General features: G+C 38.9%; 1 protein-coding gene across 15 annotated transcripts in view; it reads left to right on the top strand.

Annotated features, from left to right (window-relative positions):
- Positions 1-21,410, top strand: part of LMO7 (LIM domain 7) — a 134,937-nt gene extending 113,527 nt beyond the window's left edge. For 4 of the 15 annotated variants that reach the window (XM_075741676.1, XM_075741667.1, XM_075741669.1 and 1 more), the window contains 15 exons: positions 346-406; positions 1,468-1,524; positions 3,650-3,675; positions 3,986-4,090; positions 5,911-6,003; positions 7,361-7,743; positions 9,543-9,608; positions 9,931-9,996; positions 11,867-11,919; positions 13,538-13,757; positions 14,678-14,950; positions 16,312-16,420; positions 18,175-18,277; positions 18,793-18,839; positions 20,667-21,410. In XM_075741676.1, coding sequence (XP_075597791.1) covers positions 346-406; positions 1,468-1,524; positions 3,650-3,675; positions 3,986-4,090; positions 5,911-6,003; positions 7,361-7,743; positions 9,543-9,608; positions 9,931-9,996; positions 11,867-11,919; positions 13,538-13,757; positions 14,678-14,950; positions 16,312-16,420; positions 18,175-18,277; positions 18,793-18,836 — 1,659 coding nt within the window. In that variant the 3' untranslated portion in view covers positions 18,837-18,839; positions 20,667-21,410. Of the gene's footprint in view, positions 1-345; positions 407-1,467; positions 1,525-1,677; positions 1,720-3,649; positions 3,676-3,985; positions 4,091-5,910; positions 6,004-7,360; positions 7,744-9,542; positions 9,609-9,930; positions 9,997-11,866; positions 11,920-13,537; positions 13,758-14,677; positions 14,951-16,311; positions 16,421-18,174; positions 18,278-18,792; positions 18,840-20,666 lie in introns of all 15 variants that reach the window. The other 11 variants (XM_075741673.1, XM_075741670.1, XM_075741668.1 and 8 more) reach the window with 4 other exon arrangements.
- Positions 21,411-22,381: the final 971 nt, after the last annotated feature.

Below are 22,381 nucleotides of genomic sequence, written 5' to 3'. Positions count from 1 at the left end.
AGTTGCAGCACCAAAGAACAAGTGTATACATGCTTTGAAATTACTTGCAAATAACACCTTGCCTGCCAAGGAGCTGAAATAGGAAGATCTCGGCTTGTGGCATTTTCTTGCAAACTAATGGTTTTTATTTCAGTCAGCAACTCACAGCTGGTTATTGATCCCCTCTAATGCCTGCAGTCATTTTATCATATAATACGCTCAAGAAGTTTTAGGTAGCTTTTTATCTTTCTCCAGAAAGTGTTCTGAAGTGTTTCATGATACGCAGTTCCTGTCAGGGGAGACGTGTAATTGGATAAACTTCCACAAATCCAATGAGCCTAAGCCCTTTATTTTTTATTCTTTCAGGATACAGAAACAAAATTGATAAATGGAATGCAAGGAGATCTTGGCTCTAATGAACAAAGAGGTAAACCACTGTCGCTTTTCATCTGCTAATTGTGTGGGTTTGCAACAAGCGCAGACACTAAACCTGTAATCATCGCAAGCTTTATACAGCAGGCAAAGCGAGACCTTAATGAACTGAAAGCTAGACAGGTATCGCAGAGATCTTGTTGCATCCAAACTGGGTGTAGTTTGCTTCCACGACGTGCTGGGCAGTTGAAGAACTGACAACAAAGCAGTGACAACCTCCCCCCTCGCCCCCATCTCTGCATTAGTGGTTGTGAATTTACTGTACGGTAGGGGTGAAAGAGGGAGAACGCACACGATTTGTTGTAGTTGCTATGGCATTGTGTGGAGACTGAGTGAGTATGAGTATCGATTTATTTCACTGCCCAGGAAGAATGTAAGGACCATTTAACTTCCACCCCCCCACACCCCTATTTCAGTGGTGAGGTTTTGGGTGTAGTGGTTGTTTTACTATTATTATTTTACTTTTATTCCTCGTGAACGATATTAGCGATTCTGGTAAGAACAGTAATTGTTTACGATGCTAGGAACAATTATAGGCTTACTGGATGACAGTGAGAGAAACCAGGTGTATGTACTTCCTAATGGAATATAATCCTTAAATGGGAACTGTGTATTTCATTTTATCTTGAATGCACATGGCGATTTATTTATAAAAGAGTTCTCCCAAGAGATCAGTTGCCCTCTGGAGGTGCCTTTCTGATGACCTTAAATTCTGATTAGGCTCCTCAATCCAATTTGGCATTTCAGTTGAGGAGGCTTAAATTAGACAGGGAGAATCTGAGTCCAAGTATGACACTTGTACTGTTGTTATAGTTGGACGTTGTTAGTGATAAAATGAAATACTAATCAGTATATGATGTAACCTACTAAAAACTGTATTTATTGTTGTGAAAGATTAGATTTCCTTTGCATTTCAGGGGCTTTTTATTTTTCTGAAGTGATGTTGCTGTGAATCAGAGGTCTAACAGAAGTTTCTTATCCAGTGGTGATAGTCATTTAAAAACAAAAAGACAGCACCTCATTGACTTGTTCGTATTGTTTGTATTTTTCAAATAGCATCTGAACCTATTTCTTTGAAAAACTTAAAAAGACGCTCACAATTTTTTGAACAAGGTAAACCAAAGAGCTAACATTTCATGTACTTCCATGAAATCGTTCCTGCTGCACACTCTTCCTAACGAGTCTGGTGCTGGGTACTCTACCTCTTCAGCATTGTTTGTGGCAGTTATGATGAAGCAACGTAATTGATTTCCCTTCTTTCCCCAGGGTCATCAGGTTATTCTTACAATTCATGGGTCTACCTTTGTGGTAATGGGTCTTTGTGTGTTCTCTTCTATCTGTAGCTATTTAAATCTCTTCTATGTTTTCATACTTTTTTTTTTTTTTTCCCACTGGGTAGGAGAAAGAAGGATAGCACACTCTGTTCAGGTTTACTACTACCTACAAAACAAGAATAACATTGAATATTCCAGCAGAGGCTTAGTGCAGATTTCAGAGCTGTTGTTCAAATACTTAACTTTGGATTTGAGTTTATCTTGAGTTGCAGCTCTGTGCTTTCATCTAAATTGGTGGAAAACGGCAGCTGCTGGCTCTCCACTATGTGGTGATGTTGCAAGATCCCAAGAAGACCGATATAAATTTTGAATTGAATATGCTAGCTTTCAAAGGCCAAAACCAAGACACTCAATTTTAGTTTTGTAGGTTGCTTTTTGGTGTTTTGCATGTCACAGCTTGCATACTTCCACTAATGTATGTCTAATGCTGTCTTTGGACTATGTATGCCTTGCTGTTTTGCTGTAGCCTGAAAGAGTGAAATTCTGGCCCACTGGAAGTCCAGTGAGAATATTGCCAAGGATTCTAGTGGAGCCAGGACTCTGCCTTCAGTGGTGATGGCTTCTGTTTTTTTCCAGAAGTGATATGTGAAGTGCCACAGCATAAGTCTGTGTTTGTGGTTCTGTTTGCTTTTCAGTATTTCTCCTGCATTGTATCTGCAATATGGGGGTATTTTGTTGTCAGTTGTTTTTAGTTTTTCGGGGGTTTGTTTTGTTTTTTTAAGGCTGGCTATAAAGTTTGGTTCTCATTTTAATAAATTTTATAGCAATATTTGAAGTATTTCACTTGTGCTTGAGAGGGAGGAGAAGGGCATATTTCTAGAGTGTACTCTCAGTACAGTTTTGTTCATTTTAAACTTTTGACACTTCAGCATTACAGTGATACGAGAGATGCTTCTTCCTAGACCTGTACAGGCCAGCATAAGCTTACAAGGGTGAGAGGAAAGGGGAGCAAAGGCAGGTGCTGCCTGTGCCTCCCTTTAGCATCTCCTGGTGCAATTGCAGGAGATCAAGTCTGTCCTATTGTTGCTGTGGCTGTTCTGATCTGATTACAGAGACAAAATTGTGCATATGTAGATAGAACAGTCGTCTGTGACTCATTAGATGTTTTTCGTTTTTTTGACCTTTTCTCCACTTCATGTGGTCATACTTCAGAAAACTGTTAGGACATCTGGCTTTTCTGCATTTTGTTAACTGAAATTTGGACAGCTAAGTGTCAAGTACACTAGCAACAAAAATAAAGATGATGCTTGGGAAAGGATTATACTTAAACTTGTGGTTTTTTCCGCATTTTCTAAACTTTTAATTTATTAGTGTAATATATGTCTCTTTTTAATAATCATCTTGGCGCAAGCTAAGACCAAGCATGATAGCCATCAAATAGCATAAGGTTTGTGGTGAATGGTGACGAGCTCACCAAATTCAAGTGTGCTTTTGGGAGTAGGTAGAGAGAACAGTTGCAAAGAGAAAATATATGATTTTGTGGTAGAGAAGTTGCCTGTGGATGCATATTGCTCTTAATTCATGTCAAGGGCAGTAGGTGAGTGGCTGCTCTACCCTGGAGCAGCATTCTGGGTATCGGTCATGCTAAAGAGTTGGATTTCACAGTAATAATAGGAGAGGTGTAGCGAAGAACCTCTGTATTGCCACAGTGGGAAATGTACTGCTAATTCAAGCAATTGCTGATGGCACTTGCAAGCATGTAAAGCTTTTAAATGCGCACATTAGTTAAAAGCACCTAATGAATTCTGACCTCAAGTAAGTTCAGTAGGTCAAAATGCAAGCATGGCTTACTAAGGAAGCGAAAATTAGTCTGAAACTCAGTCTTCCCACATTTACACAAGTCTTGCAGTAGTGAGTATGTGTGGTTCTAATGATTTCTGGTTTTTTCCTTCCAAATCTTACAGGAGGTCCAGAGCCTGCAATGCCTGATGTAAGTACTATTTACAAACTACCAATTAGTTGTATAATCCTGGTCTTTTCAAGAAGCCCACTGTTTTCTATTGTTTTTCATCCTGCTTTAAAATTTTGATCAAATCTGAGTAGCGACTAAGACTTTCTGATGTGCAATGGAATGATTGCTTTCTGTTCCTTTGAAGAAAAAATTAATGTAGGTCCTTGTCACTATAAAGCTATAGTGTTTGTAATGGCTTTTATTTCTCACTTTAAAAAATATTCTTTAAAACGTAGAGTGTTGATTACATGGAAGCAGATAATATTATTTCATTTCTGTGGTATATTAGCTCCCAGTCCCATCCATTAGTGCTCCTAGTCGTCGGGTTTGGGATCAAGAGGAAGAACGAAAACGACAGGAAAAATGGCAAAAGGAGCAGGACCGTTTATTGCAGGTATAATTAATCTTCCTATTCATAGGCTGGCAATCCCTTGGGTGCACCAACTGTTAGGGAAGAAGAGTAACATGTGGCTTCTACAATTCTTCTTACTGATGGCATAAGGGGACTTTCAGATACATTTCTTGGGCTGCAGTTACACACACTAGCAATTATTCTGCAAAAAGAGGACAAGTCCTTAGTGAGCTTCGTGAAATCAAACCCAGACTGTGTATTCATTACAGCCAGAAGTCTTCAATCATCACAAGGCTGGTGTGCTCCTACTGGCAACAGAATTTAGAGGATAAGCAAAGACCTAAGTGGCAGTAGTCTTCACTTTTGAATATGAGTTTTATTTTTTCCCCTTAAGAAAATTGTCTCTAGAGTGAGTTAGTGAGTTTCTCCTTCAATTAGTGATACTGCTTCATATTCAGAGATGAAGAGAAGGCAGCCAATGCCATAGACTCTTGCTAGCATCCTGTCGTTTAGCAATCAGCTGATCAGTTGGAATCAATCCGGTTCCCAGGACCACTGTGAGTCAGGAAGCTGAACCTGCTAACACAAAGCCACCTTGATAACCAGTTGCTAGAGATGGAGGGAAGTGTTGCAGAGGGAAGGGGCAGTGATTGTCAACTTAGGATAGCACAAAAAACCAAGCACACATCTCTGCAAAGACCTCAGCTCAGTGAAGCATAAGTCCATTTAACCATATTCACCAAGACACATCTCTGCAAATTAAATTAAAGTTTGTTATCTAAAGTCTGTTGGCTAGGAGAGACGCCAGTGAATATCATTTAATCTGCACAATCCCTCCAAATAAGTTTGGTGCATTCAGCAGAAAACTCTGATATCAAAGCACAACGTAGCAACTGTGTTGCTTTTTTGGATATTTTATCTTTTGTCATTCCTTTTAGCTTACAAACTCTTCAAGGCGAGAGCTGTGTCTTCCTAAACATATTTGTGGTCTCTGTTATGGTTTGGGTGCTGCATTTGATGCCTGAAGAGATGGCTTTAAAGAATGTAAACCTTGGCTCCCCTTTCTTGAGAGCAGTCTCAGCCCTCTGCCATCGCTTTCCTTTTCTTTGCTTCTCCTTTTTTAGTCCTGAAGTAGTAAATTTGGCCAGAGTAATAACATTCTTTCTCTTCCTCATGATCCTAGTAATGAATTTTCAAATAACAGAAAAGCAGCGAAATCTTTCTCTGCTTATTTCCAACGTCTTAGAGGGAATATTTTTGCCATCCTTAAATATGTTGCTTCTCCCAAGATGTAAGTGGTGACTGACAAAACCATCAAAATTCTTATTGTGTACCTTGAGTAATTCTCTGGGACATAATCTTGATTTCATACCAAATCCAGTCATAGGACAAATTTGGAGGTCTAGAAATTGTTTTTTGTTTAGATAACATTTCAAAAGACTAAGTGTTCTTGCTCAAACCAAATTACTGCCTCGTATTTCACTTTATATTTACCATATTAATGTGCCCACTTCCAAGTTAAATAGAATCACTCCATCTTTCAAGAAATACCTTAGCTGATTCTTGTTCAAATGGGAACTAAACTGTAAGATAGGGAATATAACAGAAGTGACGTCGGTTGTTATGAGACTTAGCGTGTAATAAGCCTGGATTCTCTGAAATCAATTGCAGAAATCCTTTGGATTGTATTCGAGCCAGGATTTCATTCGTTCACGGCAGACCTATTGTCCTAGTGGAGCTCAAGCATGTTTTTACTGCACTGGTCTGTTAAAAAACACATTAAATACCAGTAGTACATTTTAATGCAAATACAAATTAACATGTTTCTTATTTGAGTGTTTAACTTCAATCTAACCTAACAGGAGAAATACAAACGGGAGCAAGAAAAACTGAGGGAAGAATGGCTACGAGCTAAGCAAGAAGCAGAAAAGGAGAGCTCCAAGTATTTTGATGAGGTAGGCTGTGAATATGGCTTCACCTTTGACTGTTTGATGATGGCTTTTTTCCCTTATATTAGATACATGCAAGCGAGCAAATAATTTCTTTTGCTATGCCACTTATCTTTTCATTTTGGAAAATAAATTGTTGTCTGTGACCTGATAGAAAGAGGTTACAAAAATGGGAAGGAAAGAGTAAGTGGGATGTTTTGAGACCTGTTGAATTTGACTTTTTTCCTTATGGAAACACCAGAAATACCTCCGCAAAAAGTTACAGCATGTATTAATTATTGTGTCCAGAATGAAGTGGTCACCCTTGCTGTCTATTTACCTCCTGATGCTACTTGTTGGAATTCTGCTTCAATACTTTATCATGAGACATGTTCATAAGTGCCTGGCTTATTACTGGCAACCAGTTCATCCTATCTCTGATAAATTCACATATCAAATCAATTTCAGATTTGCTGTTGTATGTTTCAAAACAGTGAATGCATGTAGTTTCTGTCGATGCTGACTTTTGTGGCTGTTGCTTACAGGAAGATGAACAGTGTGGGAGGTGTCAGATATCTCTTCTTTATTTCTATGCAAGTGCTGCTTCACACATCCTCACTAGATCAGTTGTGTTTATAGAGTCACGAATAAGTAGACTGTAATTTAAGGCTTAGGACTTCAATAAGAAAGCTCTTTGAGCTATGAGAGGACTTTGCTGTACAAGAATGTAAACCATTTCATATTTTTTCTATCAGTAGAGGTTTGGATGCACCTTTAAACAGTATTTGTTCTCTGCAACTAAAGCATCTTTTGCCCACTGAAAGACCCTTTCTCATATTTGAGAGAAGAGTCGTAGAGTGGTAGGTCTGAGACTTGACTTTCAAATGGTGGGAGAATGGAGGAGGGTTGAGGGCTTCCTCCACATGAGGATTCATGTGAAATTCATTGGTGTGATATACACATGGAGCATATACCTTTGTATAAACACTCTTAGATAGGTCTTAGGTTTCTAAGTTGAAACAGTAGGGAGAAATGCTGGGTATCATGGAAGGGTTTGTTTTCCATGGGTATTTCAGCAGGGATGGGATGGCTTGAAATCTAAGTGATACTTTAGAAAGCGGAATGTTTCACATAGTTGTGGCCACGCTGCCCGTGGCGCTCGCTAAGGCTGTTGTGTGGAATGAAGCTCTTGCATTAGCAGAATGTGCTAGCAGGCATTCAAAACATGAAACCAAAGTGCGCCCTGGGTCTTGCGTTGAAAGTGTTCAGGATGCTTTTTACCCAGTCTTCTCTCATGGAATAAAATGAACTTTTCTGAGTGAGTAACCTGTTTAAAAAAATCTGCTCCTTTCCCCAAAATCATGATTTTTTTTCTTTGCTACAGGAGCAGATTGTTCTAACCTTAAACACAACGTCTGTCACCACACGGGCTCCATCTGTGTCCAGCTGGAGAGCAAGCCCTGAAGCGAATACTCCGGAGGAGCCAGAAGGAGATGGAGGAAACGAGCTGGCGGCGCGCTTGCTGAGTGAGGAAGAAGAAAGGAGGAGGATCCAGGAGGAACGGAGGATCCAGGAAGAAGCAGCATTGCGTTTTGAGCAAGAAAGGGAGCTTGAGAGACGACGTAAAGAGAGGGAGCAGCAATATGCAGAGGAGCAGAGGCGGCAGGCAGAGATGGAGGAGCAGAGGCGGCAGGCAGAGATGGAGGAGCAGAGGCGGCAGGCTGAAAGGCAGAGGGAGGTGGCAGTGGAGACTCCTCAGTACCAAAGGTGTGCGCTTGTGATGGGGTGTATTCTCTCTTCCTTCTGCATTAAAAATTCAAATACATTTCTAAAGGGAGCGCGTGTGTCCTGAATACGTAAGAGTATTCATGTAAGACTCGTGCTATAGATTAATCAGTCAGTGCAAGATAGCACGGGATAGCCTTTCTTTCTAAAGGTAGAAGGATCAGGCATAAGACAAAGTCTTTCCCCGTGAATCAAGTGCTCTATGAACCCACTTCAGTTCATTTTTTAAATAGGAAGTGTAAATACAGTAATTACAGCCAAATCAAAGATGACCTGAAGCACTTAGTGTGAAGATTGTGTAAGAACCCTGCCTAAGCCTGTAAATTGAGAGCCAGTGGCTCAACATATAGGGCTTTCAGAAGAAATACCAAGCTAACTCTTTTCCAACAAATGTGTGACTGATTTTTCCAGACTCCTCTCTCATTTTAGCTCAATAGGGCAACAATAAAGTTTAATTGCAGTACTGGGTTAATTTGGATGAGGGATATCATAGTATATGAGTGAACAGATACTGGCTTAGATATCATAGCCTGTAGAAATACCCACTGTGGATATATTTATTCTAGAGCATGAAAAAGTTTCTTTCATTACCTTCTTCAGCAGCTTGTTTTGTGTTTAGGGTTGTTTTGGGGTTTTTTTAAACAAAAACAAACAACCAAAAAAACCCCTCAACAACCCCAATTATTAGTTTACAAGTTCACATTCTTGCCCAGAAGTTTTCAGACTACTGTTACAGGCATTGTGGGAGATTAATCTCTCTGAAACAGATTAAACCAGTAACTTTTCCTTATTTCTTGTGCATTTAGCTTACTGCCTTTTGTATGACTAGGTTTGCTGTTTCTCTTGAGAATTTTCCCCTGTTCTTATACAAGTAATAAGAGATGCCTGAAGATAACACACAGTATCAAATTAAGTCTTAGGAGAAGAAAATATGATTATAAAATTGCATATATTTACCAGGGAGATTGTGAGTCCTAGAGTTACTTTAGCTCATTGTAAATGACTGCTGCTTGAGATCCCTGCTGAACAAAGCAGAGGCACAGTTGTTACAACGGCTAAACAGGTTCTTCTTGGCAGCCGAGCCACGGTATCTCTACAGTTTTAGCTTGCCCCAATTGCAAGATAGTAGGACTTTGTGTGGTAACTTATGAAGCTGCTGTAACATCTGCATATCTAAATCCTTGATATATGCTTTAGTCTCGGGGGATTTCATTGCTTCTGAGGTTGCTGACAAAGGATGAGTTTTGCTGAACAAGGATGGCTTTGCTTAATAGTAAAGGAGCAAGTTTAGTGAAATTGGGATTTAAAATATCCGATGTTAAATGTTTGCTTTACGATGATATCCAAAGATATGACTTGAAATCTGAAATGTTATATAAATGTCTGTGAAGGAATGCTACTTGCTGCAGAGCAGTGAGGTTGGGGACAGGCAGCTCAAGAGTTCTGTCTGCAGAAGATGGTGAGTGTTTCACTATGGGTTACAAAGTGCATCTATATGGTTTTCTAGAATATACGTGTAACTTTTAGAGAACTGCTGCATTTGGACAAAGCTTACCTCCTGGCTTTGAAACAGATGAGAGAATCACTGTCATATACTGATACTTGTAATTTATGCAGCATCTTAAAAAGTCTTCAGGGTTTTCTCCCATGTATTTTCATATTTCTAACTAACACATCTGAACTTTCTGAATTTTCTGTATGTATACTTACTGTTTGCTCAATTTGTAGAAAATGTCTTTTTGTTTAACATGTATTTTCTTTTATCTGTATTTTGCTTCTAGACATTATGAGCGCTATGAAGTATCTAAAACAATAGAAGATCGAGCTGGCCATCCTCTCATTGACAGGTAATAAGAAATTGAATCGATAGGTAGGTTGAAACATCTTCAACAATAAGTATTAACCATTTTGGCATGCTTGTGTTCGGATTCCTTGTCACTTACAAAAATGTAATTTCAGGCGGTTTTGCTGACATCCTTTCTTTTTCTGCTGCCTTTTGTTAGTTATGTTTCTGACTGATACAATTAAGCCTCCTTAGAACTTTAACTGTTTGAGGTTTGGTTTTTTTCCCTTAAGGATCAGTTTTGCATATTTTTAGTATGAAGTATTTATGTCTATGTAGGCCTTTTTCTGTATATGAACATAATGTATCTTTTTCTTTTTTAATAGGCATTATGAGCGTTACGAAGTTTCTAAAACCATCGAGGAGCAACCTGGTCAGTCATTTGCTGACAGGTATGTGTGATACTGAATCTCAGCATAGATCGTAACATCACCGTTTCGGTTACAGTCTTGAATTGAAACTTCCAATAAACTTTAGCCATGGCTATACTTTGTATTGCTGCTGTGTTTTGCAGTTTTTATGGCATGTTTTCATATTGAGAAAACAAGCGGCGAAACCTTTGGCAAATTATATGCTGTACTGTAAACAACAGTTAGTCAGTCAGCAGGATTTTACTGGGAGAAGCAGAACTATAAGGAAGTAAATATGTGGGTGGTACTAGACTTACCTGACTGGAAAACAATTTCAGATAATATTGTAGTTGTGTCATAACGTGCTACAAACTAAGGTGCAGTCATCCCAATCAGGATTGTGAAACTTTGAGTAAACAGGGAGGGAAATGAGAGGCAGCAGCAGCGTATTTATCAGAAAGATAGTAGATGTGCCGCCTGTAAAGTTATGTTCTCTCACCTTGGTTATCTTCTGTTTTGTTTTGCTTGGTGGCTTGTTTGGGGGTTTTATTGCTGTTTTTGTTTTGGTTTTATTTCAATAGAATATATTAGCCACTGCAGATTTGGGCTCTTTGAATAGATAGCTTTTTCTTTTCCCTTTTAATTACTGCGCTATGGTCAAAAAATGCTGAAGTAACCTAAATCCAGAACACTTGTATCAAGCCTTTGTCTTAGATGGCATCCCACAGTAGTTCTGAAATATCACCTCTGCTGCATATTTAGTCAGTTCTTGTAGTTTTTTGTAGGTTGTTGTTTTTTTAATATTAAGTGGAACCCCAAAACTTACAGGGTACAGCTAATGGATCTGTTACCTAGAAGATCTAAATCTAACTTCAGAAGGTGCCAGTAGTTACATCTTGGATATATGTGAGGAGGACACTCAGGTGCTGAAAGCATCCCAGGAAAGGCTGACCTGCTCTTTGGAGCTCCTCTTCACTACAAGCAGCTGTGAAATTGTTGCATCTTCTCAAACAGATAATGAAATAGGTCCGCACTATAGGACAGATAAACAGACCTTGCGGGAGCAAGAAATGTGGCGCAGTTTATGTATCATTTATCTATAGACAAAGGACAAGACTCCCTCAAAATGCTGTTATGCAGCCAATGCTGTACGTGTGAACGCATTGCTGTAGCAGCTTTGAGTTGTGACCCAGCAAAGGATTTCTGTTCTTTTTTCTGAAGTATTTTAAACTAAGAAACTGTCTCTATTGCTTGAGACTAAAAATACAGCACAGAGGTGTTGCTGAAGCTCCTGCTCTGTACTGTCAGAAAACCAGCTTTTTGCCATTTGTTTTCCTGTATATTGAATGCCATTTCTTGGCTAAAACTCATTAAAAAATTATGCTGCTGGGTATAATCCGTGAATAATAAATTTCCCAAGAACAATCTGCATGCAGTGTTTGAGGAGGTGCTTGGCTTATGGTCTAATAATGGTGCTGAAGTATGATTTAAGCTTCTCATGAAGTTAAATAATTTATAAACCTGCTTTGAAAGTTATCACTACTTTGACTGTCTGACTGTAGTCTTCACAAAGCTTCCACAGGGAAGGACTTTGTTTTTTACATGTTTTTGTTGAAGCAAATACAACGATCAGTTCCTTATACCTGAAGCACTGGGAACTTTCAATGCACAACTTTAATTTTTAATCAGTGATTACCTATTGATACCTAACTATGGACACCTTTTTTTCCCCTTAATATACTGTTGATCTTTGTTCAGGTATTTTTGTCTCTTGTCTTAAGTACAACATAAGTTGTTCCTGGGAGGGATGGTGGAAAAAAGGGGCTATGTATCTGTGGTCTGCAATAAGATCTTTGTCCATGATGAGGTCTCCTAGCTGAGACAGAGAAATGAATGTTTTCTATTTCTTTAGGAATAAGTCGAAGTCAACTTCAGAACTGAATGAATTCAACACAATCAGAAATGGTAAATACTCTTGAAATTTTTTTTTTAAATTTTTTTTATTTATTTTTTTTAAAGATGCATTGGATATAGGCATTCTAAGACAATTAATTGTCAGCATGCTTTTTGGTAGCTGCATTGTAATTCAAATTCATACCATGCCACGATTTAATGAGGTTTTAACAGCAAGAGGAAATTAATACAGTAACATGTAAGCCTAGGACAAATATGATTAACTGCTCTCTTGGAGTGCCGTAGCAGTGGTTACAAATGGATCTTAAATGCTTCAATTTTAGATGACTGGTATTTATATGAGATTAAACCAGTCGTGTCAGTATATCATCGAAGATGTATGTGCTCTCGATATGTTGACTCTGTCAGTAAAAAAAGCTGCACGTACCAAGATGCTAATGTATTTATTACAACTGTTTGCTCTTTTTAAACTTCTGTTAGTGTAGGAATAACATGGCTAGAAGTCAGGTCTCAATACTGTCACAGTGGCTTGTCTCCTGGACTCTACTTCATTGCTGCCTTTCTTGAATTGTCCTTCAGTGACATTACCGTATTTTTAGAGGAATGTTTGTAAAACAAACCAGATTTAGAAGTATGTTACAGTAGAAAATGCCTGAAAGCTATTCCTGTGTCTAAAACATAGTTAAAAAAAGTAATCAGAAGTAATCATAGAAAAGTAAATGCTGTATTGGAGGAAATATTGCAGATTGACAATACTGCTTTCACACATTAGCACTGCTTTTACACATTAAAGCTTGGTCATTGAAACTAATGAATCAACTTCCACAATATTTTATAATGGTAATCTATAGCATTAAAACCAAGAGCAGATCTGAAATCAGAGCAGTGTTTAAAGGAATTGAAATTTCAATTGACTTATCGCTGAGTAATTTTCTTAATTAGTCTTAATGAAGAAAAAAAAAAATGGATCTAGGAATTAAAGAAAAACTGTTGCTTTCTAACATGTCAACACATATTGGAGAAAGATGGCTTGTTTGTTTTCCCCTTCCAAAATTTCAAAGGCTAGAAGATTACTCTGTCATTCTCCCTCCCTTCGTCCCCCTCCTTTCTCCCTCCAAACCCCCTTTCCCCCATATATATTCATATAAAGCAAGATAAAGCAATGTGTTTAGTGCCTTGAATAAGGAAAGAATTCTTGAAAACAGGGACAACTTAGAGGAAAAGAGAATATGAACTCCTAAAGGGAAAGAAAGTATCCCACTGTTTAATTATATATTCCATACGTGCTTCAGTTTGTATTGCAGGAAGAATCCAAACTGATGCACTAAAAGAGATCATGCCTTTTTAAAAATACATGTGTGCGTATATATGTGTACACACAAATGTATATGCATATACACTTGGGAAGTGAAGGAAAGTACCTACTTGTTTTTAAGTTAAACATCATGTAAAAGGCACATTAATAGAAACACGAATGGAAAAAAGAATGTAATAATGATGTATTGCCAAGTTTGGTCCTGGTCAGCCCGCTGTATAAAGGAACTGGAGAAACTTGTGAATGTGGTGATGAATGACTGCTTTTGGAGTTATAGCCAGGGTATCGGATGTGTGATAACTGCTTTTGTGCCTTAAGATGCCTAGCTGAAGTTTGCACATGTTGTCCAAACAGGTACCCAGAGCAAGTATTCGGAGAGGGCCTGGAACGCAGGTGACTCACAGAAGAAATCTCAGAGGGAGCACAACCTGTCTGCGGCAGAGTTGGAGAGACAGCAAATCCTTCAGGAAATGAGGAAGAAAACATCTCTACACACGGACAGCAGTTGGATTAGGCAGCGCAGTTCCAGTATACATAAGGAGCCTATTAGTCTGTATAGCAATAGTATGAGGAGGTAGGAATCACGTTAAAAATTAACTTTGTCTCTCGTCAAATATTTTTGTTTCGTTATTCTAAACTTCAGCTTGCATTACAGAGCACGGAAACAAATCGAGTCTGTGAAATGCTGTAAGGTAAACTGAATAGCAGCACAGATAGAAGAAATTAGCAGCACTACAACTGGGATTAAATAGGGGTTTTTGCAAATAAAGAATGTGGATGTAACCTGTAAATAATTCAACTGCTTTTTTCTTGGTTGGTATACCAGCAATGGAAATCAGTAAGTGTGCCTTGTCGTTGACAGATCTGCTTAAGAATTTCAGCATGGCAGTTTATTGTGGAAATTAATTATTATGGCTAAGGAGTATACCTTTTTTTTCACGTAGAAATACGTCAGAAAGTCTGGAGTTCATTTCTTGCTTTAAGTAATGTGTGAATGTTGTATTTGTCACTTGAGAAACAGCCGCATTATCAGGACGCTGTTTGGCTATTGGGCCAACACCTTGTACCTAGACGATGCTATCCAGCCTGGGTGGATTGCTATTCTGATCTGGTATCCCTTGGAGAAAACAAAAACAGACCTGGTATCTGAGGTCCGTTGCTGTACAGCGGATTTTGATACGGTTCACGCTGATAAGGCTGGAGCAAAGAGTGTTTTGCCTTGATTCTGTAGTGGTTAAGTGCCACCTCTCTTTTGCCTCGCCTGCTTTTTTCCCATGAGACTAGGACTGTCCACAAAGGGTAATTTGTGGCTCAAATACTTTAGATTAGTATGTGAAGAATATTGCTCAGGGTGACCAGACAAGCATATTCATGCTAGAAAATCTTAAAAATGCTAGGATAATGGTTTCCTTTTTAAAAAAAAAATAGGAACATAGTAGCTCTTCTGCTCCAGCTGCACTGCCATTTACTTTTGTATGTGTACCTGTATTGCAGAGGGGAGTCTTTGGACAATCTTGATTCTTCAAGAACGAGCTCGTGGAGGCACCATTCATGGCTGAACCAGTCTGCCTCCTCTTCATCTCTGTCCTCTAGTCAAGATTTCAGTCGCCCAGTGTCCACTTCAAACCGAGCCTACATGTGCACTCCTTCCTCCAGCAAAGCACCTCCTGCGGCCACCTCTGTGAGAGCCCCCTCCGTGTCCCAGGCAGCCCCCCAGGATCAGTCTCCCCTCTCTGCTTCCCAGCCAGGGTCCCAGACACGCAGCAGGTGAGCGAATGCCCTTCTGCTGGGAAGGTGTAAATGTCAGGCCGCACTAAAGAGCGGACTTTGTGTGTATGGTGGTCTACAGTAGTGTTCTTGCCCATAATATTGATTAACAAGTCTGAAAAGTACCTGGACTTTTCTGGCTGGACGGGACAGTGGAAATATGGGCTGCAACTACCTCCCCACTCCAGTCTTTGAGAAAATTCCCCACGTTTGTCATCACTACTTGACATCGGTTAAAAAAACAAAGGAACTAGAATAATAAATCTCCAGTCTCCAAGCTGTATGCTGGTTACCAAAATGATTAGTAAAAGCCTACTCCAGATGGCATTTCTGACATTTATTTTCTTAGGTTTGTTTTAACAAAAGATTCCTGAGACCCACGCTTTATGGCCCTCATCTTGGTCTCTCCTCCCCCCTTCCTGGCATGTGGTCAATATCATCTCAAGGAGCACTCAGGAATGCTCGTAACCCGTGACCCTGGAGAATTACAGAGTAGGATGTTGGTTTTAATCGGGGAGGAGAAAGCAAGAATTGCAACATATTTTGAAACAAAAATGGAATTTGGTTGTGGTAGGGTAGATAACACTGCTGTTTTATGTACTTGAAATGTTTTGAAAATACCTTGGGATAAGACTATAGAGAATCATCCCCACACAATTACATGTATTATATATAACATCAGTGTGAACACTGCTTCACTAGCTCTTACACTCTCATGCACTCTGTGATAAATTGACCTTTTTTTTTTTTTTTTAAAAGCTGGTTCCTACATTCTTGATAATGTAAGAAAATTACCTTCTTAACCGTGTTTGCTTATCTTGTTCTCACTTCCATTTGCAAACATCTTGGTAGATCTATGGAAACTGACCTCCGTATGGCTTATGTTCAAAGAGTTAACATAATATTATATGTCCAGGTCTAGCCTTCTGTTATCTAACAAGGTGCAGATGGTGGGACTTGGCAGGGGTGCTGGCTAAAACTTAGTCTTTGGGATAATTCCCCTCAAATAAGAAATAAGGCAGGAGCATAAAACCTGTGTTCTTACTCTCCAAACTTAATAATATACTTTTTATGTTTATTTGTAGAAAATATTTTATGCAGTGAAATATCTCCCAATAATGTGACAGAATTTCTTCATTTGTTCCTATGTAACTTTGATCGAAATTATAACATTTCAGCTTTCCCTAGCTTTCAGATCTACTGTAAATAATATTAATCTTCAGGTTATTTTCTCTGAGTAGCCTAATAGTCCATTTTTTACGAGTGTTTTTTTATTTTTAATCTCAGAAAGTCTTTGATAACTTGTCTTTGTGTTTTAAACCTTTTCAAGCTGATTTTAAGGATTTTCATTCTATATTTAGGTCAGTCAGTGGGAAGAAAATCTGTTCCTACTGTAATAACGTTCTGGGCAAAGGAGCAGCCATGATCATTGAGTCTCTTGGTCTTTGTTATCATTTACATTGCTTTAAGGTGAGAGCTGGGAGTCACATCCTGAAGGAACAGGAACTAATCAGGAGCACGCATGGCTACTCAGTGTTAACGCTCACAGGGGCTCTACTAATCACCTGCTTTGTCTTCTACTCTTGACAGCGTGGTGCATGCATATTTCCATGAGGCAGTCCTATCTGCAGGCATTTAGCACTCAACTCTAGAAGTATTTATTAAATGTTAGAGCTAACAAGTAGGATTTTGAGAAGTATGATGGACATGTTGACTGTGAGATCAAAGTTTTTCCTCCTTTCAATAGGCAGCAAAAAATCAGAAGGTGTTGAGCCACTTCTCCCAGAGAAAGCAGCTCCTTAAACAAAATGAATTAAAACAATCTCAGCCTGGACCCTGGCAATTGAATCACTTGAGATGACCCATTACTTCTAAGCTAATCCTAGCAGACAACGTTCACGTGGTATTTCTCAGGCAAAGGCACATTGGCAGCATTCAACCGAGCAGGATAAAGCCCAGGGTCAAACTAGAAGCTGTGTTTAGTGCTACTCAACCCTGGTCAGAAGCTGGGTATGTTATTCACGCTCAGCACCGAGACATAGTTACATGATTTCTAGTCAGCTTGGGGCACACATGGAGCTGAAAGAATAAATGTCTGCCTGCAAAAGATGTAAAAGCACTCCTAGTTACCCTGCCCTAGGACCAGATGAGGAATTAGACTCTGATTTGGAGGTGCTGTTGGACCCTGCTTCTTCCATGACTTTAAAAAAGAGACTTCTGTGTCTGGTTCAGAACACTTGTCTTCTGTGCCCAGCTGAAATGCATCACCTGGAGTATTACAAGGGATTGACTCAAAGCTCTTCCTGGTCCTGCCTACCTGAGCAGGAGGGACAGGAGTAATCCATGGGGACTGGTCATCATTCCCTTTCTGCAGATCATGTATTCTGTGCGAGGGAGTCCACCTGTAGCTCCTAACCTACATAAGAAAATACCAAATTTCTGTTTTTTTCAAATTTCTGAAGATTAATGAGCTGTTGAACAGACTGCCATCCAAAAGAGTCATTACTCCTTTAAGCAGGCAATCAATCTGTCCTTCTGTAGTCAGCTGAGTACTTTGTTTCATAAGTTCAGGAAGGAGTGTGTTACGTTTTGGGTTACATTCCTTCCAGAGGTGGTTCATATTCACAGCAAAGACGTGTTCAGCCACCACAGTTAAATAGTTTAATGTTAGCATGAAAGCTGTCAGGCCCCTTATTAATGTATTTATTCAAGAAAAATGAATCAGCTCCTTCGCTCCGAATAAGAACTTGTTTCTATTGTGCCAGCCCAGGAAACTGGGGGTGCCTGAGTATTTGCTGCTTTGAGTGCCAAAGGGCTGAGGACACCAGCAGCGTATAGTGCCGCATGGAAATCTGCAAGTAGCACACCCAGGTGTTCTGTGCCAAAATTGCTGTTGCTGTCTAAAGAACAATTTTTTTTCATGTTGAGCCAGTTTTAGTTTTCAGAGAAACTGAAGTTCAAATTAGATTTAATCAACTAATCTGTAAAAACTGTCTGCTTTTATGTTTGCTTAGTTGATGTATCTCTGCTGTTTGTTGTCCAGTCGTCGCCTTAAAACACTTTCTCAGGGTTGGTTGCATTTTGATCTACTAATCGTTATACATTTGCTTCTAGTGATTGTGGGGTTATGGTTCAAGCTTTGTTGAGCTTAATCCAAGCTGCTTTTGAACAGCATTTTTGTTAATATTTTGTAAGGAGAGGCTAATTATTCATCTATCATACAGTGCGTCGCCTGTGGATGCGACCTTGGGGGATCCCGCTCTGGAGCTGAAGTTAGAATCCGAAACAACAAACTCTTCTGCAACGACTGCTATATCCGATTTAAAAGTAAGGCAACCTGACTGCAGTGTGCATGACCGGAGTTCTCTGTGCTGTACAACCTCAAGTGTTCGCACAGCTGAGCCACTCAATAGCTTTCAGGTTTAGTTTTAATTTGGTATATTAGTGAAAAGGTTCAGCAAGGTTTGATTGCCAGTTTTCTGTCTTTTGTAGGGAAGTCATTCCTAACTTGTAACTTGCAGGTAGCTGATTTAACCACCTTGTTATTAAGCAGCTTCAAACAGACAACGCAGTATAGTCATCCTCCTTTCTTCATAGATCTGAGAAAGCGGTGTCAAGGAGTTGTCAGTTGTTGAACAGGCTTGTCTTGATAACAGAGAAGTCTTTTTGAAAAAATGTCTACTTTTTTTTTTATTAAAGTAATCTGAATATGTATTTAATTCAATCCTAACATATACCTGGAAAGCTATTAGTTTATCCTGCACAGGTGGCACAAATGCTGGTTTCTTTTTGCAATGCTGCTGTTATTTGAATTATAGGTCTGTGATTGGTTATTCGTTTAGGTACAAGTTCAGGAGGAATTGATTTACTTACAGATCTTAATTAAAAGGTGCAGTATAATTTTTTTCCTTTATTATGCTTTGCAGAATTCTGATTTATTGGAGCATGATGTTAAGGCTTTGACTAATGGTGTTGTTTTTCTGCTATCATAGGTGATGGTAGACAGCCTAATTTTGACAAGTCTTGGGAGTTTTACATGGCTCTAGCTATTTTTTATGTAGGAAATACAGAATTCTGTAGGATGATAAAATTCAGTTAAGGGAAAGGGTTTCTAAATTACTTCATGGGAAACAGGTCCATGTTTCTCCATGAGCCTGGCACATTTTTCTTATGGTGGACCAGAAGGCAGTGAAGGGAACAGGATACTCATTCTACAGGACTTGGGCATCTGCTGGCTGAGAAGCCTAACCCAGAAAAAGAGAAGCTCTGCATCTGACTGTTGCTGTTTTCAGGCTCTCTTTGGCTTCTAAGAAGAGGAAAAGCTGCCTGCACCACACAGAAATAATTGTGTGGTGCCCAAGCTAAAAACAGAAAACTCCACACCTCTCCTTGATGCTAACAGTGCATTCACAGAGGCTAATGTTAGGTGCAAGGATGCCACTGTGACTAGTGGAAGGAGGAAGAGAATTGCCGCCATCCCTCTAGAGGTGATCCAGAGCACTGGGTCATATCTCTCCAAGCTAATGTTCAGAGAATTTATCTCCTGCTTGATGATGAAACTATGCCAAAGTGACCATGTTCCTATTTGAAGCACTCAAATGTGTGGGAGATTCAATCTGGAGCTTGCTCATGTTATTTTTGCTCTTTGTTTTCTTTTAGCAGGCAAAATTGCTGGATGAGTTGTATAAGTTTGGTACTGGAAAAAAAAAATCTGTTTTTTATTATTTCCTGGCAAGACAGTATTCAGGGATTTGGTGATGGAAATAAGCAAAAAAATTTTATCATGGATAAATTGCTATTTAGTCTCTCTTTGATATTACAGCCCATAAAGTCGTGGCAGTGCCTATCAGAAGCAGAGTTGATCTGTGAGAAAGTTCTATTCCCTTCAGACTGTATCTTCTTGGGCCAGTGGGCACCTCAAAACATAATTGTATGAGATACGAGTACATCAGGAATTGTAAGAACTTGTAGGTACAGAATAAAGCATTGAAATTAGTGATTAGTAATTGAAATTAGCTATTTGAATAAATACAAAAAACCAGCTCTGTGATTACTGCAATGAAAACATACTGACAGCACAGCATTGGTCTGCAATGCAGATTATTTTTGTTTGCAGTTGGCATTTGACATCAGCCTGGCTAATTATTCATTAGTTTGGAATGTGAACATATTGGCTAATAGGTTTGATAAACTGTAGGACTATTAATATTTCCTGTGTAATTTTATGGTGTGATATTTTTGCGCATTTTAATGTTAATTTTGTGTTTAAAATTTGTAACATTGTAGCAAAACACCAGTGTATTGGCAGATGCCAACAAATATATGCAGAGAGAGAATAAAAAAGTTCTTTTTTTATATTGCTACAGTTATTTAGCAAATTTTGATTTGATTATTGAAGGGTAAATTTAGAAAACCTGTCACTCTGTCTCTATATTAATACTAAAAATAATTCTTAAAAACTTGGTAAGGTGCATGTTCTGTGGAATATTATTTGTCCTGAAATACTTGCAGTGCTATAATTGATTAAACTCAAATTTGTATTGTTTGTTAAATTTGGATTGCTAGATTCAGAGTGTATATCTTAGTTTGTGTTACCATTTTCAATAGGTACTGGAAATACCATTATCTGGCAATTTTTAACTTGAAAAATTTAATTTTAGTCACTAAGACTCTTCAGTAGCTAGACTTTAATTACAATTCTCTCTCTCTCTAACAGCTGGACAACCAACCTCCATGTGAAGCAAATGAAGATATGAAACCACTGTTGCAGATAAAAGAAGAGGTGATTGCTGCTGATGTAGATCTATAAATATATGTATTGTGTGTATGTGTGTGTTTTTCTAAGAGTAACTCTTGCTTGTCTAGTCTTCATAGCAATGCATTGTATTCTTCATATAACTATTTTTATTTATAAGAAAGTAATTGCAGTAAGGAAATACCTGGGGAAAATGCTTTCACTTTTTCAGCTTCCAAGTACTGAGAGCACAAGGGAGAATAAGTATATTTTCAGTAATAACTTCAAAATATTTTTGAGGCTTATAATCAACTAGTTGACTTTCCAATGGTATATAAAGAGGGTATTTTGTTTCTAAGCTCTTGAAATGAGCATTAGAGAAATAGTTAATATAAATATATATTTGCAATTGCTGTCTTTATTTTTGACATATACTGAAAGTGAATTCTCTAGATTAATATGAAGCTGCATTTAAATGCACACAAATGTGTTTGCTTTCCATATGCTGGTTTCTAAAATTATGTGCTTTTTTTGAAACTTAAATACAAAGAAGAATCCATTTGCTCGGTGGTGTTGGCATAATATTCTGTGGAATCCATTTAAGGGGAAGAGTTCTCTTCTCCCATTTGGAAAATGTAACCTATCACTTTTCAGTCCGCAAACTGAGTGGAGAATGGTTGTTGAATTACAGTATGTTTGTAAATAAAATTTCTGATGTTGCATTTATTAGAAGTTTGTTTTCTTTCTATCCAGCCAAATGTGTTTAAGGTGATTTGCTGAAATATAAAATTGTTTGAATTTCATCTTGGGAAGATATTTTTTTATGAAAGGATTAAGATGTCCACCTAAGTATGTGTAAGAACAATAGTTCTTGCTTTTCTCTTTTCCTTCACAGTAGACTTCAGGTTTTGTATATCGTTCCCCATCAAGCTCCTCATGCTTTTTCTGTTCAGCACTTAATACAAGTGGCGAGACTGATTCTTTGTCCTGTATGCTCATCCCTAAAGCACGACAATTGGAAGATGTGGAAGTTCCCCAAAACTTCTCTGCTGTGGCTAGAAACGAGGTGCTGAAAATATTTTGGTTTAGGTTCTGCCTCTTCTGAAAAGGGAGCTGGAATGTGCACTATGTGTTTTTCAGCGGTGGCTCCCAATTGCTTTGGTCAGTGGTTTTCCCCAATCCTTTCATACCCAGTTATGTACCCTTTTGTGTCCGCGTCCTTGGAAGCAGTGAAGAAAACATGGGATGTGGATCAGAGGAATTTGGGGGAGCATTTTGTGGATGAAACACAAGAAGAGGACAGCTGGGATGTGTAGGAGGGACGGTGGGGGTCTGCATTTGAGCTCGTATCTGGCACCGTGAGGAGCGGCAGTGAGGATGCCAAAGCAGCTTAGGGTGCTGATTCCTCTTGGGGATCTCAGGGAGGTATAGGAGAGCTAGCCGGCTGGGGAGAGAGGTCGTGGCTGCGATAGCTGGGTGCAGCAAGGGGAGATCATGCTGTTTCGGTGTAGTGGGAGAACTTTGCCCGTGTGGGCCTCCTGTAACTCCTTCTGCTTGTAACTTCCCTGCCTGTCTCCTGTTTTGCTTCGCTTTGTTGATCTTTCCCCCGAACAGATGGGTTCTGCCTTGCGCCAAGGAATTCCCTGCTAATAAATGCTGAATTACAAAGTGCCAAACATTATTTCAAGTTTTGCTTT

This window comes from Balearica regulorum, chromosome 1 (genome assembly GCF_011004875.1).
Source record: "Balearica regulorum gibbericeps isolate bBalReg1 chromosome 1, bBalReg1.pri, whole genome shotgun sequence".
NCBI lineage: Eukaryota > Metazoa > Chordata > Aves > Gruiformes > Gruidae > Balearica > Balearica regulorum.
Note: the sequence above shows the minus strand (reverse complement) of the source record. Positions and strands in the feature narration are given on the sequence as shown.